General features: G+C 38.8%; 1 protein-coding gene across 2 annotated transcripts in view; it reads right to left on the bottom strand.

Moving 5' to 3' along the window:
* The window catches only part of IL6ST (interleukin 6 cytokine family signal transducer), a 57,634-nt gene that overhangs the window by 33,801 nt on the left and 6,931 nt on the right, over nt 1–16,902 (bottom strand). For both annotated transcript variants that reach the window (XM_007972856.3, XM_073014759.1), the window contains exons 2-3: nt 12,382–12,469; nt 5,819–5,897 (exon numbers count right to left, since the gene is read on the bottom strand). In XM_007972856.3, the coding sequence (XP_007971047.1) occupies nt 5,819–5,882 (64 nt within the window). In that variant the 5' untranslated portion in view covers nt 5,883–5,897; nt 12,382–12,469. The remainder of the gene's footprint in view (nt 1–5,818; nt 5,898–12,381; nt 12,470–16,902) is intronic.

The following is a 16,902-nucleotide window of genomic DNA, read 5'->3' as shown; positions in this document are numbered from 1 at the left end:
AATAGAACAAGATGGCCAAATAGTTTAGTTTTAAGAATAAATGCATGGGCCCCGGTGTGGTGGTTTACATCTATAATCTCAGCACTTTTGGGAGGCCGAGGCAAGAGGATCGCTTGAGTTCAGGAGTTTGAAACCAGCCTGGGCAACATAGGGAGACGCCATCTGTACTAAAAGTAAAAAAAATTAGCTGAGTATGGTGGTGCACGCCTATAGCCCCAGTTACTCGGGAGGATGAAGTGGGATGACGGTGTGAACCCAAGGGGTCAAGGTTGTAGTGAGCCACTGCACTCCACCCTGGACAACGGAGTGAAAATAAATGCACGGGATGAGATCCCCTATTTAAAAACAAAGAATCAGCCTGACCAACATGGTAAAACGCCATCTCTACTAAAAATACAAAAATTAGCCGAGTGTTGGGGTGGGCACCTGTAATCCCAGCTGCTTGGGAGGCTGAGGCATGAGAATCACCTGAACCTGGGAAGTGGAGGTTGCAGTGAGCTGAGATCATGCCACTGCACTCCAGCCTGGGAGACAGAGTGAGACCCAGTCTCAAAAAACAAAACAAAACAAAGCAAACAAAACACAAAGAATCAGATCAGGTAAAAAAAAAAATAAACACAACTATACACTTTACCTATCACCTACTCCACGTTGATGACATCTCAATCCCTATCTGTAAGCACTAAACCCCCATGCCCATTAGACATATATCTTCAACAGCCCATTAGACATATATCTACCTGAGATATCCCATAGCTATTTTTAAATGAGCATGTCTAAAACTATATGTATTATAATCTTTTCAAGCTTACTATTTTTTATTTTTATTTCTCTGCCTCTGCTAACACTACCACTCCCATCCAGACATCTAGGCCAGATACTCTGTAGTCATCTTCCAACATCTCTCATCAGCCTCCTCTAACCTCCAACTTAACAATATTGCACTTTGTTGGTTCTATGTGCATAATAAGCATCCAACCTCTTCTTTCCAATGCCACTTTGACTGCTGAAGCACAGGGCACTGTATTGTATCATTCTGACGTCCTTCCAGTTTATCTTACATACTACTGTCACGGTTACTGTTCTAAAATAATTATGACATTTTTCTACTTTAAATTATTTAGTGCCTACCTATTATCAAGACAAAAGTTCCAACTATTTGACATGGTTTCATTCTTTCTCTCTAGCTTCAATGTCCACAATTTTAAGGTGGCTTTCCTCAATGAATCCTATTTGCTGTAGGGTTCCTGGGTAGTTACCCATGAAGTTTTTTTGAGATTAAGAATTACTAGCCTGGGCTATATGGCAAAACCCCATCTCTACAAAAAAAAATACAAGTATTAGCCAGGCATGGTGCACATGCCTGTAGTCCCAGCTACTTGGGGGTGAGGGTTGGGTGCTGAGGCAGGAGGACTGCTTGAGCCCAGGAGGTCAAGGCTGCAGTGAGCACAGGAAAAATTAAAAACAGTTTTTGCAGTCAAAATTGTATCCCCAAATGGAATCCCAGGACCTCTCATAAAGCTGGTAAAACCCAGAGCTGGAATGTGTATTTCTTTGTTTCAAACTTATAATGTGGCCTGTTTATATCATCTTGCTGTTATTTATACATGTCTACTGTAAATCTTAGTGCATATATTACTCTCAATTTCCAATAGTATGGTCCTTCATCTAGTGGAGAATCTCTACTAAGTTACTCTGTGATACTGGGTCAGAACTTACAACTTCCTAGACATCACTTTATTCTTTGGCAAAATCACTTGTTAAACTTTCTTTAAAGTAATTATAGGGACGTTAAATATAAAATATACTCTAGAGTACTAAAAACATAATATATAATTAGAGACTCAATATGATTAATTTTTACACATAGAATAAGAGAAATATTAAAAATGGGCAAATGGGTTGGGCACGGTGGCTCACACCTGTAATCCCAGCACTTTGGGAGGCCGAGGCAGGCAGATCACGAGGTCAGGAGATCAAGGCCATTGCGGCTAACACGGTGAAACCCCGTCTCTACTGAAAATACAAAAAATTAGCCAGGCGTTGTGTGGGCACCTGTAGTCCCAGCTACTCGGGAGGCTGAGGCAGGAGAATGGCATGAACCCAGAAGGCGGAGCTTGCAGTGAGCCAAGATCACACCACTGCACTCCAGCCAGAGTGACAGAGTGAGACTCCATCTCAAAAAAAAAAAAGGGGGCAAATGTTCCATTTTTCAAAGTGAGACACAGCTTCACTAAAACCATCCCATGCCAAATTAATTCTATTTTATAGGGCTACCAGGCTGAGATTAAATTGTAAAAAGAAAGTATTTTAATTAAGAAAGGTATCTGACAAAGTTATTTTGAATGTTTATAGGGCAAGATGAAGAAATGTGAATTAGAATACACGATAACTGAGTCGGACGCAGTGGCTCACATCTGTAATCCCAGCACTTTGGGAGGCCGAGGTGGACGGATCACCTGAGGTAAGGAGTTCTAGACCAGCCTGATCAACATGGTGAAACCCTGTCTCTACTGAAAATACAAAAATTACCTGGGTGTGGTGACCCGCACCTGTAATCCTAGCTACTCAGGGGACTGAGGCAGGAGAATTGCTTGAACGTAGGGGGCGGAGGCTGCAGTGAGCTGAGATTGTGCCACTGCACTCCAGCCTGGGCGACAAAACGAGATTCCATCTCAAAAAAAAAAAAAAAAAAAAAAGAAAAAAATGGAAAAAGAATATACTGTAACTGATATTACAATGAACATTAAGATATTACTATTTTGCTACTTTTATAGGTTCATACTCATATTTATATTTGATTACCCATACATAAAAATATTGACTAAGAAAAAAGTCAATCAGAGGGTAGTCTTAAGTAGAATATGCTGAAGTGCATGCCCTCAACTCTTGGAGAAGACTGTATTTTAAGAATGGCCACACCTACATATTTATCCCATCCCACATATTCTTACAATGTCACGCATACTCTTTTCATGAAGAGGTGGGGACTGCATTTCCCCAACCACATCAGATCTGTATGGGTGCCTTGTGTCCACTCCAGCCAATGGAGTGCACTATGAGACTTCAGAGGCTAGATCATTAAAAGAATACAGACTCCAATTAGCTTTCTCTCTCTCTCCTGGGATATCTGCCCTTAGAACCCAGTCACACATCGTAAGAAAGCCAAGGCCATAAAAAGAGGCCATGTATGGTGTTTTGGACAATGGCCCCAGCAAAGCCCTCAGCCTGCAGATACCATCAACAACAGACATATAAGCGAAGGAGTCTGCAGATGACTCCAGCTCCCAGTTTGAATATTGCAGCTGAGGCCCCAGACATTGTACAACAAAGACGAATAAGTCTGATTGTGCCTGCCTATCTATAGTCCTGTCCTATACAAACCATGAGAGATATTATTATCATTTTAAGCCTTGAAGATTTGGAGTATTTGTGAGGGACCAACAGGTAACTAATGCAGTCCTGTTATTTTCAACATTTTAATCCACAACTTAGGAAAAGATAGACACACATGCTTATCAAATTAGCACAGGACAGGACTACAAACAGCTGCTGACACTTCAGATGAAAATGTTGGGATTCAAAACTATGTTGAAAGAGTAGAACAACAGGCTAAAACTGATAAAATGAAATTAGCAACCGAGGAAATATACCCTATTTAGGTAATAAGAAACATACATAGGGTGAGGAAGAACTAGTTTAAGAGTAACTCATGTAAAAAACACCTGAGAATTTTCACTGATCACTAGCTTAACATGAAACAAGGGTATATCTCAGCTACCACATAGTTACATAACTTTATAAAAATGATGTTCACATCAAAGTATGAAAGCCACTGTAGTCAGACTGGTTTTGGTATATTACATTTTTTTTCTCATAAAGAACCTTTTATTCAAAGACAACAATAACCTTTATAATAAATATGCAGTAACTATCATTTTTATAATGCTTATTGTAGGCCAAGTACTGTCCACGTTTCCTCTATATTAACTTATTTTTGGTTGTTTTTTGAGACAGGGTCTCACTATGCCACCCAGACTGGAGTGCAGTGGCACAATCTCCACACACTGCAACCTCTGCCTCCTGGGTTCAAGTGACTCTCCCACCTCAGCCTCCCAAGTAGCTGAGACTTTCAGGCATGTGCTACCAAGCCTAGAATTTTTTTTTTTTTTTTGAGACAGGGTTTCACTGTCACCCAGACTGGAGTGCAGTGGTGCGATCTTGGCTCACGGCAACCTCCACCTCCCAGGCTCAAGCGATTCTCCTGCTTTAGCCTCCTGAGTAGCTGGGATTACAGGCGTGTGCCACTACCACCTGGCTAATTTTTGTATTTTTAGTAGATACGGGGTTTCACCGTGTTCGCAAGGCTAGTCTTGAACTCCTAACCTCAAATGATCCACCCAACTCGGCCTCCCAAAGTGCTTGGATTACTGGCATGAGCCACCATGCCTGGCCTCTATATTAACTTCTTGAACCCTCACTAATAATCCTAGGAGGTAGTGACCATTATTATCACCATTTCATAGATCAGGAAATTGAGGCACAGAAAATGACTGACCAAGGTCCTATAGCTAGTAAGGGGGAGAGCTGGAATAGATTTATACACACACACACACACACGTACAGGTAAGTATTTTTCATGAGACAGGGTCTTGCTCTGTTACCCAGGATAGAGTGCAATGGCATGACCATGGCTCACTGTGACCTCGAGGTCCAGGGCTCATGATTCTCCTGGCTCAGCCTCCTGAGTAGTTGGGACTAGAGGCGTGACATGGTTTGAATCTGTGCCACCACCCAAATCTCATGTCATATCATAATTCCCAGTGTTGGAGGTGGGGCCTGGTGGAGAGGTGATTAAATCATAGGGGTGGATTTCTCACTTGATACTGCCTCGAGATTGCGGATGAGGAATGAGTTCTTGTGAGCTCTGGTCATTTAAAAGTGTGTAGCACCTTCCCTTTCTCTCTCTCTTCCTCCTGTTCTCACCATGTGAGATGCCTCACTACCCCTTTGCCTTCTGTCATGATTGGATACTTCCCAAAGCCTCCCAGAAGCAGATGCCACCATGCTTCCTGTACAGCCTGCAGAACTGTGAGTCAATTAAACCTTTTCTTTATAAATTACCCAGTCTCAGGTCTTTCTTTATAGCAGTTTGAGAATGGACTAACACTTGGCTAATGTAAAAAAAAAAAAAAAAGAGATGGGGCCTTGCTTTGTTGCCCAAGCCGGTCTTGAATTCCTGGACTCAAGTTATTTTCCTGCCTATGCCTCCCAAAGTTCTGGGATTACAGGTGTAAGCCACCATGCCCAGCCAGTATTCTATTTTAAATGTAATACAGGCAACTAAGTGAAGAATCAGTAGGGTAATCAGCATGCACAGGGTTAAAAGCCAGATCCTATAGAATGACTGGATATCTGGGTAACTGTAGTTTGGGGACGAGGACTTATGAGACGCAAGAAGGCAGCCCTTCAATACTTAAAGAGCATGTAGTATGAATGATGTAAAATTTAACAAGATTTAACAAATTTTCTACTATTTACTGAAAAACAGAACAACCCACACACTTTTTTCCTTCCCCATTTTAAAGTTATTAGTATTGATATACAGCATCTAAGATTACTGAATGACTGTTAACAACTCAAATTATACAAAAACATTATTGAGAATATTTTTATTAAAATCAATTTAAGATATTCTCTCGATTATCCTAGAATATATGAACATAATTAATAAACATAAGCTTAATTATATAATAATACAAAAATATATATACCTAATTTGTGAAGTTAGAAGATACGAGTATTTCATGAACCTTACCTATTGATTCAGTGGTGAGAAAAATAAACAAGGCTCGCACGAGCCAAGTCTGCAACCTCAACATCTTGTGCGGATATTTCTGCAACAGACACATGTAATATTACTTTTAATGTTTTTTCTCTTATATACACATAATTTAAGATACAATCTCGTTTCCATGCTGTAGTTATGTTTCTAAAAGGTGGTAACATTCTTATGCGAATGTAGAAACCTTAAGTCTTCACATTATTTTTCTTTATTCTCACTGAAGTAATGGCTACGGAAAATACTGCTAGAAAACATAATCTATACTTTAAGGTTAATTAAAAGAGATATCTTGTTTCTTATGTGAAGTCCTGTATTAGTAAATAACTGTGAGGTTAAGAACTTCAGAGTGACAAATTTCTACATGGCAAAACTCACCATAATATGTCTCCTTAAAAGATACCTGACAAATGGAAAAAGAAGTCTGTAATTCATAGCACAGTCAAAAATTTTCCCTGATATATAAAGAATGCCTACAAATCACTAAAAAATTTTATCACCTAATAGAACAACAGGCAAAAAGATTTGAATAGTTTATAGAAAAGGAAATACAAGTAAATCAAGCATACGAAAAGATACTTTCAACCTCACTTAAAATGAGAGATTAAAAATTATAACTATTCAGATAGGAATGCAAAATGATACAGACACTCTGGTAAACAATTTGGTAGTTTGTTACCAAGTTAAAAGCACACCATAAGACTTGGTATTTCCACTCCAAAGAGTGTACTCCCCAAAATAAAAACATATGCCCACACCAAGACTTATACTCAAATGTTCACGGCAGCTTTATTCTTAAGTCGCAAACTGGAAACAATCCAAATGCCCACCAAATGCTGAACGTATAAACACACATCCAAACAGTGGTAGAGGCATAGAATACTAATCAGCAAACAAACAAAAAAAAAAGAGTATGAACTAGTGATAGACGCAGTAGTATAAATGAATCTCAAAAGTATTACACTGAATAAACGAAGCCAGACACAACAGGCTATATATTGTGTAACTCTATTTACAGGAAATTCTTTTTTTTTTTTTAAGAGATGGGGGTCTCACTATGTTGCCCAGGCTGTCTCAAACTCCTGGGCTCGAGTGATCCTCCTGCCTCGGCCTCCCAAAGTGCTAGGATTACAGGCATGAGTCATTGTGCCACTGTGCCTCGGAAATTCTTGATACGGCAAAACTAAGGTGACAGAAAGCAGATCCAGGGTTGCCTAGGGCTGAGGCAGAGGCGGCACATGTAAAGGGACATAAAGGAAATCTGGAGTGATAAAAATAGTCTATGACTTGATTGTGGTGGTAACTATAAGACTCTATACATTTGGCAGGGAGCAGGGGCTCACGCCTGTAATCCCAGCACTTTGGGAGGCAGAGGTGGGCAGATCACTTGAGGTCAGCAGTTCAAGACCAGCCTGGCCAACATGGTGAAACCCTGTCTCTATTAGAAATACAAAAATTAGCTCGGCATGGTGGCAGTTGTCTGTGATGCCAGCTACTCAGGAGGCTGAGGCAGGAGAATCGTTTGAACCCGTGAAGCAGAGATTGCAGTAAGCCTAGATCACGCCACTGGACTCCAGTGTGGGCAACAGAGCAAGACTCCTGTCTGTCTGTCTCTCTGTCTCTCTCTCTCTCTCTCACACACACACAAATGAGCCAGGTGTGGTGGTGTATGCCTGTAGTCCCAGCTACTGAGGCTTGAGTCAGAAGAATTGCTTGAACCTGGGAGGTAGAGGCTGCAGTGAGCTGAACCTGGGAGGCAGAGGCTGCAGTGAGCTGAGATCGCACCACTGCACTCCAGCCTGGGCAACAAAGAGAGACTCTATTTAAAAAAAAAAAAAAAAAGACTACATTTGTCAAAATCCACTGAATCCTGTGTCAACTATTTCAAAGGCACTGAGATTTTACCTTACTTTCAAGCTAACAAATCAGCCTACCACAGTGTCATGGATACTGGCAAAAGGCATGACATTTTTGAGTCAGAGACAAAGGACTGTATTACTCATAACAGTAGTCAGAGTATCAGCATTTTCTTGTGCCAGCTGCTTGAGTCCCAACTGCCACAGGGCGTTGTGAAGTCAGATGACACCTGAACAGGCTATTTCACAGGAAAGAAAGACAGACCTTAAGTAACCCCAGACTTGAAAAATGTGCAGGAAGCATATCTGCCGTTTACTCTAGAGGGAGACATTATCTCTATCTTTGAAGACTGTAAGTAAACCTGTCCTTTGCTTCATGGCTCTGAGAGTCTACCTTCCAACATTCTTTAAAAGGTTAAGTTGGCCAGGCATGGTGGCTCACGCCTATAATCTCAGCGCTTTAGGAGGCTGAGGCAGGTGGATCACGAGGTCAGGAGTTCAAGACCAGCCTGACCAACATGGTGAAACCCTGTCTCTACTAAAAATACAAAAATTAGCCAGGCGTGGTGGCGGCCGCCTGTAATCCCAGCTACTCAGGAGGCTGAGGCAGAGAACTGCTTGAACCCGGGAGGCGGAGGTTACAGTGAGCTGAGGTCACGCCACTGAACTCCAGCCTAGGCAACAGAGCAAGACTCCGTCTCAAAACAAAGTTCAGAAAAAAGGCAGCCATCAGGGTTTTTGCTGATAAGAAATGCAGAAATGTTAGACTCATGAGTTTCCTATCAAGTTGTAACTAAAAAATGGTGAATTTTATTGTTTATAAATTAGACCTTAAAAACAAACAAAATCTGCCCAGATACAGTAGAGCCAAAAGAAATGAGTGCTTAATACCTCCAAAGACATGTACAAGAATGTTTACAGAAGTTTTATTCAAAATAGATGAAAAATAAAATCAACCAAATATCTATTTAAACACTAGGACGAATTATGGTATATTCAAGTAACTGAATCGCAGCAATGAAAAAGAATAACAGATACATGCATCATGTATGAATCGCACATATAATACAGAATGAAAGAAATCAGACAGGCTGGACGCAGTGGCCCACACCTATACTATCAGAACTTTGGGAGGCTGGGGGAAAGGACTGCTTGAGGCAAGGAGTTTGAGGCCAGTCTGAACAAAATAGTGAGACCCTGACTCTACAAAAAAATTTAAAAAGAGAAAAAAGGCAGGAAAGTATGCTCTGTATAATTTATTTTATAGGAGTTCAAAAAGAGGCAAAAGTCTACCATGTTTGGTGACAGAGGTCAGAGCAGTTGTTTATTGTGAGGAAGTGTATAAAAGGGGACATTCTGGGTGCCGAGCATGTTCTTTATCTTGATCTGGACAGTGATAAACTCACTGAGCTGTACACTTATGAGTTCTATTTTACAGTATGTAAAAAAAGGTAAACAAATCAAAAATCATCCCAATACCATTCTTACATATTATTGTTGGTAAAATATAAAAACCCAAAAGGTATCAACAGGGTGTTATGAAACTAAGCAATAAAAGTATTGTTACACACTACAGGTTATAGTGTAAATTGGCATAGGCTTCCCAATACATTGTGCACTTTAAAAACTGTCAGTTTTGTTGTTTGTAAATTAGACTTAACTTAAAAACAAAGAAAAAAGCTCTACCCAAACAAGGCAGAGAGCCAGTTTGGCAGTATCAATCAAAATTAAAACACACACATTTGAATCTAATGATTCTACTTTATCCTATAGATATGAATAAAACAACACAGGTACAAAGTTATTCACTGCATTGTTTTTAATAGTAAAAGACTGAAAAAACCTAATTATGATGGGACACTAAATTATGGTATACCAAAACCAAGTAAATGTAAATACTTGTAGCCATTAAAAAAAAAAAAAAAAGAAGACACTCTATATGTACAGAAACATAAAGTTATCTAAAATACACTGTTACATTGTTAAGGTACAGAACAATGCATATGCTGTTATTTGCGGGCAAAATAACACACAAGAAAACAAAACACACATTCGTTTCTTTATATATGCATACACTATCTCTAGGAGGATAAAAGTTCAAATACTGGCTGTGACAGGGTATTTGAGAGATCAGGGTGGGAGGGAGACTTTCCACCATATACTCTGCAGCCTTCGAACGCTGACCATGTGAATCTTTAGTACTTATGCAAAAAATAAATTTAAATTAAAAAATACTTAATGTTGGCTAGGTGCGGTGGCTCGCGCCTGTAATTCCAGCCTTTGGGGAGGCCGAGATGGGTGGATCATCTGAGGTCAGGAGTTCTAGACCAGCCTGGCCTACATGGTGAACTCCGTCTCTACTGAAAATACAAAAATTAGCCGGGTGGGCGCCTATAATCCTAGCTACTTGGGAGGCTGAGGCAGGAGAATCGCTTGAACCCGGGAAGCGGAGGTTGCAGTGAACAGAGATGGCGCCACTGCACTCCAGCCTGGGCAACAGAGTGAAACTCTGTCTCAAAAAATAAATAAAATAAATAAATACTTAATGTTGAAACTATTGGGTACTATGCTCACTAACTGGGTGACAGTTCAGTCATACTCCAAACCTCAGCATCACACAATATACTCATGTAAGCTGCACATGTACTCTCTGAACCTAAAAGAAAAGCTACAATTATTAAAGGCAAAATACTTAATGTGTAATTTTTTTCTTCTAAATAAAACTATTAACTCTTCTTGAGAAATGGCTTCCTAGTTCTACACTTGGAACACAATATTGTTTTATTAAATATACATACTAACTTGATTTTACGCACTCCCTAATCATGTAACAGCTTGCAGGCATGCCCAGCTAATTTTTTAAAAAATTTTCTGTAAAGACGGGGGTCTTACTATGTTGCCCAGGCAGGTCCCAAACTCCTGGCCTAAAGCAATCCTCCTTCTTTGGCCACCTGAAGTGTTGGGATTACAGGTGCGAGTCACTGTGCTAAACCAAAGGTACTATATTCTTGCAACAAAGCTGCTCCAGAACAAGAGGTCCATGAAGAATTTATGATTACTTCAAAGCAATTAGATTTGTTTGAGTAGTACCATGGAACACAAGTAAAGGGAACTAGGCAAAGGTAGATTTCACATTTCACATTTAGAAAGTAATCTTTCCTAACTTTTAAAAGATTGTCATGAAGAGGTGATGAAGAAACATCTATTACGGGACTTGATTTCATAGTCCAAACCTAAGAGATGAAGACACAGTAACACTATATAAAATATTTTATGCAATACACTTAACTTCACTTGGGGCTTGTTTAAAAATTGACAGAATTATGGCCGGGTGCAGTGGCTCATGCCTGTAATATCAGCACTTTGGGAGGCCGAGGCAGGCGGATCACAAGGTCAGGAGTTCAGGACCAGCCTAACCAATATGGTGAAACCCCGTCTGTAGTAAAAATACAAAAATTAGCCGGGCACGGTGGCGTGTGTCTGTAGTCCTAGCTAGTCAGGAGGCTGAGGCAGGAGAATCACTTGAACCTGGGAGGCGGAGGTTGCAGTAAGCCAAGATCACGCCACTGCACTCCAGCCTGGGCGACAGAGTGAGACTCCATCTCAAAAAAAAAAGACAGAATTGACAGTACTTTGCTTATTTTTTCCCTCCTTTCCTTCTGTTGACACCAATACTTAATTTAAAATTCTATTAATAGCACTATTGCCTCACCTCTTGCAGAGTTTTCTAGGCATATATTATAACCATACATTGTATACACTATCCTTCCTTGAAATCTGCAGGTTACTTGAGAAGCTTCTATGAAGCCAAAACCTAACTAGTAACCATAAATACAGGAAAGATTATTTCTGAAAACCAAATGCTGTAATCATTCCTCAACTATGGTGATATAACATGGTAGTGTGCAGAAAGGAGCTAGACGATGTATAACAAGTATTGCTACTTTTAATGTTAGAGAAACAAAGATTATAAATGATTTACTTAAAATAGAACAAATTCAAGATTATCCCTATAGTTGTTCATTCTCGTTTCATTTCCATATATTTTCTCAAATGGGAGAAAAAGCAGTAGAGTTACAATTGATAAATATTTAATGGTTTTTATAAAACCTTATAAATTATTTTTGTCACCTATGGATTGTGATTTTTTTTCATTTTCTAACTTAACCTAAGGATGAAATAAAAAGCATGAATATACTTAGATTTACATTGCAGGTGAAAATTACATTGCATGTCAATATAAACTTTATTACTATGGTAACATTACTATTACAATTGTAGAATAGTATATGAACTAAAATTGCCAAATAGAAGGCCAAATAATGCTTGTTGAATGAGTAAGTTGAGTGGGGATCAAGATGAAGAAAATTTCTATATATCTTTCATGGTACAGTGTTACTGTGAATGAATTGCCAGAAATTGGTAATACCTGCACTAAATTAACTAATTATTAGTTTTTAAATTATCCAATTATCCACATTCTGTTTTCTTCCATTAGTATCAATTATGAGTTCATAACAATTAACACTGGGATACTATTTTATATTACACAAAATGTTTTCAAATAAATTATTTTACTTTAGTCTCCTAATATCCTAAAGAATTAGGTGAGTAGGGCAGGGATTATTTATTGGAACTTTACAAAACAAAAAATCAAAAATTCAGACAAGACCAATTACTTACCCAAATCACAAAATCACTAAGTGAAGGAGTAGGGATTTGAAGCCAAGTCTTCTGCTTCTAAATGTCATGCTTTTTCCATTGGGTTTCACTGTAAAGAGAGGAGAGTCTTGTTCAGAAGGCTGGCTTTGATAATTTTATTACACAATATGTATACTTTTAAAATCCCCGTCTGTTCTTAGGCTTTCGGGTTTGCAGTAAGTATCCCACTTTAGATATGTTCTGAGCTTCAGAATAAAATAAACCCATAAACACTTGTATAAGAGTAATCAAATATCCTAGTGCTTTTTTTTTTTTTTTTTTTTTGAGACAGTGTCTCACTCCTATCACCCAGGCTCCAGTGCAGTAGCACAATCACAGCTGACTGCAGCTTCAACTTCCCGGGCTCAGGTAATTCTCCCACCTCAGCCTCCCAAGTAGCTGGGACTATACGTGGCACCATCATGCTTAGCTAATTTTTAAATTTTTAGTAGAGATAGTGTTTTGCCATGTTGCCCAGGCTGAACTCAAGCGGATCTGACCATCTCGGCCTCCCAAAGTGTTGGGATTACAGATATAAGCCACCACGCCCAGCCATACTGCTATGATTTGATATATACTTGCAAACATTATTGGCTCACCCACACCTAATGCAAACTTCCCTGATGTCTATGTAATGTCACAGAAACATGAAAGGAACATTTATGACAGAAGGAGTTCTTTAACAATCACATCTTTTTTCTTCTACTAACACTAAATTAAGCCTGCTAACAACTATTCTATGTAACCAGAGATAAAAATTCATTTTAAGATTTGTTCTCTTAAATTCTAGCTTAAGTACTAGTGCTCCTCTTTGAAGTAACTTGAAACTTAGGCAAGGAGTTGAATCTTCCATTATTGTTTCATACACATTAAGCCTTTGATATAACTTAATAACACATAAGGAATTAAATTTATAAAAATATTTTTTTAAATGTCTAACGAAAAGAAATTGAAAAAATGCCATGTGAAAGTGCACTATAATCCCACCAAGAGATAACCACTATGAACATTCTGGTGGATATTCTTGCAAAATTTTCTGTACATGTATTATATAACTTTATATTGTATAAATATACACTTTCCTATTTTACAAAGATGAAATCATATTAAGTGAGAAATGTTTTATAACATTTTTCACTTAACACTATATAGTGGACATCTTCCTAAGTAAATATTAACATATATGGAATAATTCCTTGTAGCCTTTGCTCAAATTCACCTCCTTATAGAGATCTTCCCTAACCACCCTGTGTTGCCTACACCCCTTTCCTGTTTGTTTGTTTTTTCCCTACAACACTTAACACCTTCTAAAACAGGCGAGCAAACATTTTCTGTAAAGGGCCAGACAATAAATATTTCAGGCTTCGCGGGCTTTAAGTTCTCTCTTGCAATTAGTTAACTCCATTATTAAAGTGCAAAAGCAGCCATACACACAACATGTAAATATTAACTGGGCATAGCTATATTCCCATGCAACTTTATTTACAAAAATGGCCGCAGCTGGATTTGGCTTACGGGCTATAGTTTGCCAATCCCTGTTCTAAATACAATACAATTAACTTAATTTTCTTGTTGTTTGTTACGGGCTGAATTGTTCCCCGAAAAAGACATGTTGCCCCAGTACCACAAAATGTTACTCTATGGGCAGATTTAATTGGACGTTATATTGGAGTATAATAGGCCTTTAGTACAATATGACTGGTGTCTTTAAAGAGACAGAGCCAGGAAGAATACCATGTGAATACAGAGGCAGACATCGGAGTTATGCAGCTGTAAGCTAAGGAACGTCAAGGACTGATGGCTACCACCAGAAGCTAGGAGAGGCAAAGGAAGATTCACAGAAACATGAAAGAGTTTCTGTGTTACATTAAGTCCTAGCCTCCAAAACCTTGAGAGAATAAATTTGTTACTTTGAGTCACCCAATCTGTGGTACAGGTTGAACACCCCAAATCTGAAAACTGAAATGCTCTAATTCCAAAACGTTTTGCGCTCTGCCATTTTGGATTTCAGATTTTAGGATTTGGGATGCTCAACTCTAAGTATATAATGCAAATATAACACAATCTGAAAAAAAAATCCAAAATTCAATATACTTCTGTTACTAAGTATTTCAGATAAGGGAGACTGTAACAAAGGGATGCTCTATCACAGTAGATTCTAGGAAACTAACACATAGTCTATGTCCCCAAAATAAAAGGTAAGTAAAGAGTGGAATGGCTAGGCCCTATGGCAGGTGTGTGCTTGGCTATATGTTCTTTGGTGATGTGTCTGTTCAAACATATTGATCAACTGGGTTTCCTGTTTTCTTATTCAGTTTTGAAAGTTCTAAGAAGATACTCTGGCCTTTATTAGAAAATGGATTTTTGCGTTACTTTCTTGTATGCTTGCCTTTTCATTCTTTTAACAGTGTCTTTTGAAAAACAGGAGGTTTAATTTTAATAAAGTTCATCAATTTGTGGTTTTGATGTATCTAAGAAGTCTTTGCTTAATCTAAAATCACAAAGGGCGTAATCCCAGTGCTTTGGGAAGCCGAGGTGGGTAGATCACCTGAGTTCAGAAGTTTGAGACCAGCCTGGGCATATGGTGAAACCCTGTCTCTACTAAAATATTTTAAAAATTAGCCAGACATGGTGGTGCACATCTGTAGTCCCAGCTACACAGGAAGCTGAGGCAGGGGAGTTGCTTGAACCCGGGAGGCAGAGGAGGCTGCAGTGAGCAGAGATAGCACGACTATACTCCAGCCTGGGTGACAAAGTGAGACTCCTTCTCAAAAAAAAAAATAAAAAATAAAAAACAAAAATAAAGTCAAAAAGGGTTTTTCCTATGTTTTATAGCTTTAGAGTCATTTAGGTCTCAATTATCTTTTTTTTTATTTATTTATTTTTTTTTTGAGACGGAGTCTCGCTCTGTCGCCCAGGCTGGAGTGCAGTGGCCGGATCTCAGCTCACTGCAAGCTCCGCCTCCCAGGTTCACGCCATTCTCCTGCCTCAGCCTCCCGAGCAGCTGGGACTACAGGCGCCCGCCACCGCGCCCGGCTAGTTTTTTGTATTTTTTAGTAGAGACGGGGTTTCACCGTGTTAGCCAGGATGGTCTCGATCTCCTGATCCGCCCGTCTCGGCCTCCCAAAGTGCTGGGATTACAGGCTTGAGCCACCGCGCCCGGCCAGGTCTCAATTATTTTAAGTTAATATTTATGTATGGTGTCAAGCTGAAATTTGAGTTATTTAATATATATATGGATAATTATTTCAAAACTATTTGTTGAAAAAACTATCCTTTCTCAAGTGAATTGCCTTTGCGCCTTTGTTAAAAATCAGCTGTTCACATAGGTGTGGGTCTATTTGGGTACTCTCAATTCCAGGGTGGGCAAGCTTTTCATGTATGAGCGAGGGGGTAAATATTCTAGGTTTGTGAGCCATAAGGTCTCTACTGGAGCTACCAATCTACTGTTATGACACAAAAGCAACCACAGAAAATACATAAACAAACAGGGGTGGTTGTGTTCTAACAGTACTTTACGAAAACAGAAGGTAGGTTGACTCCTACTCCATTTGTTTCACTGATCAATTTGCTTATTTAAATGCTACCACCACACTGTCGTGATGACTGTAGCCTTATAAATCTTGAAATCAATATTCTGTGTGCACTTAAAAAGCACTGCTGTTGCTGGTAGAGTGTTACATAAATGGCCATCACATGAATTTGGCTCATAGTGTTCAAATCTTAGATATCCTTACTGATTTTCTATCATTGTTCAAAAGGGATATTGAAATCCCTGAGTATAACTGTGTATTTATTTCTCCTTGCAGTTTTTACCCTGTGTGTTTTGAAACTATGTTATTTGGTAGATCCTCTTGATAAATTGACCCCTTTATCATTAGGAAACACCCTTCTTTACCACTAGCAATATTCTCTCAAATCTACTTTGATATTACTATAGCCAATTCTGTCTTATTTTGATTACTGTTACCATGATATATCCTCTCCCATTCTTTTTTGTTTAATCTGTATGTTTTTTCATATTTAAGTGGCACAGGTAGGGGGTAGGCTGCATGTGATTGTAGCCAATCTGATAATCTCTGCTTTTCAATTGGATGTTTAGGCCATTTACATTTAATATAATTTGTGATATGATTAGGTTTAAAGCTATCAGCTTCATATTTGTTTTCTACTTGATTGTTCTTTGTTCCTATTTACTTTTCTGCACTTATATTTGTTCATTATTTTTTATTTTCTTTTCCTTGTTAGCATTATAATAAGCTATAATTCTTTGTTTTCTTATTGGTTGCTTTAGGTTTACAGTGTACATCTTTAACTTCTCACAATCTATCTTCAAGTAATATTATGTCACCTCATGCACAGTATACAATAGTATACTTCCATTTCTCCCCTCAGACCTTTGTGTTATTTTAGCATACATTTTACTTTTGCATATATTAAAACTTCACATTGGTGGCTCCCACCTGTAATCCCATCACTCTGGGAGGCCAAGGCAGAAGGATC

The sequence above is a fragment of the Chlorocebus sabaeus genome, chromosome 4 (assembly GCF_047675955.1).
Source record: "Chlorocebus sabaeus isolate Y175 chromosome 4, mChlSab1.0.hap1, whole genome shotgun sequence".
Lineage (NCBI taxonomy): Eukaryota > Metazoa > Chordata > Mammalia > Primates > Cercopithecidae > Chlorocebus > Chlorocebus sabaeus.
The sequence above is the reverse complement of the archived record's forward strand: the minus strand, read 5'-3'. Positions and strand labels throughout refer to the sequence as shown.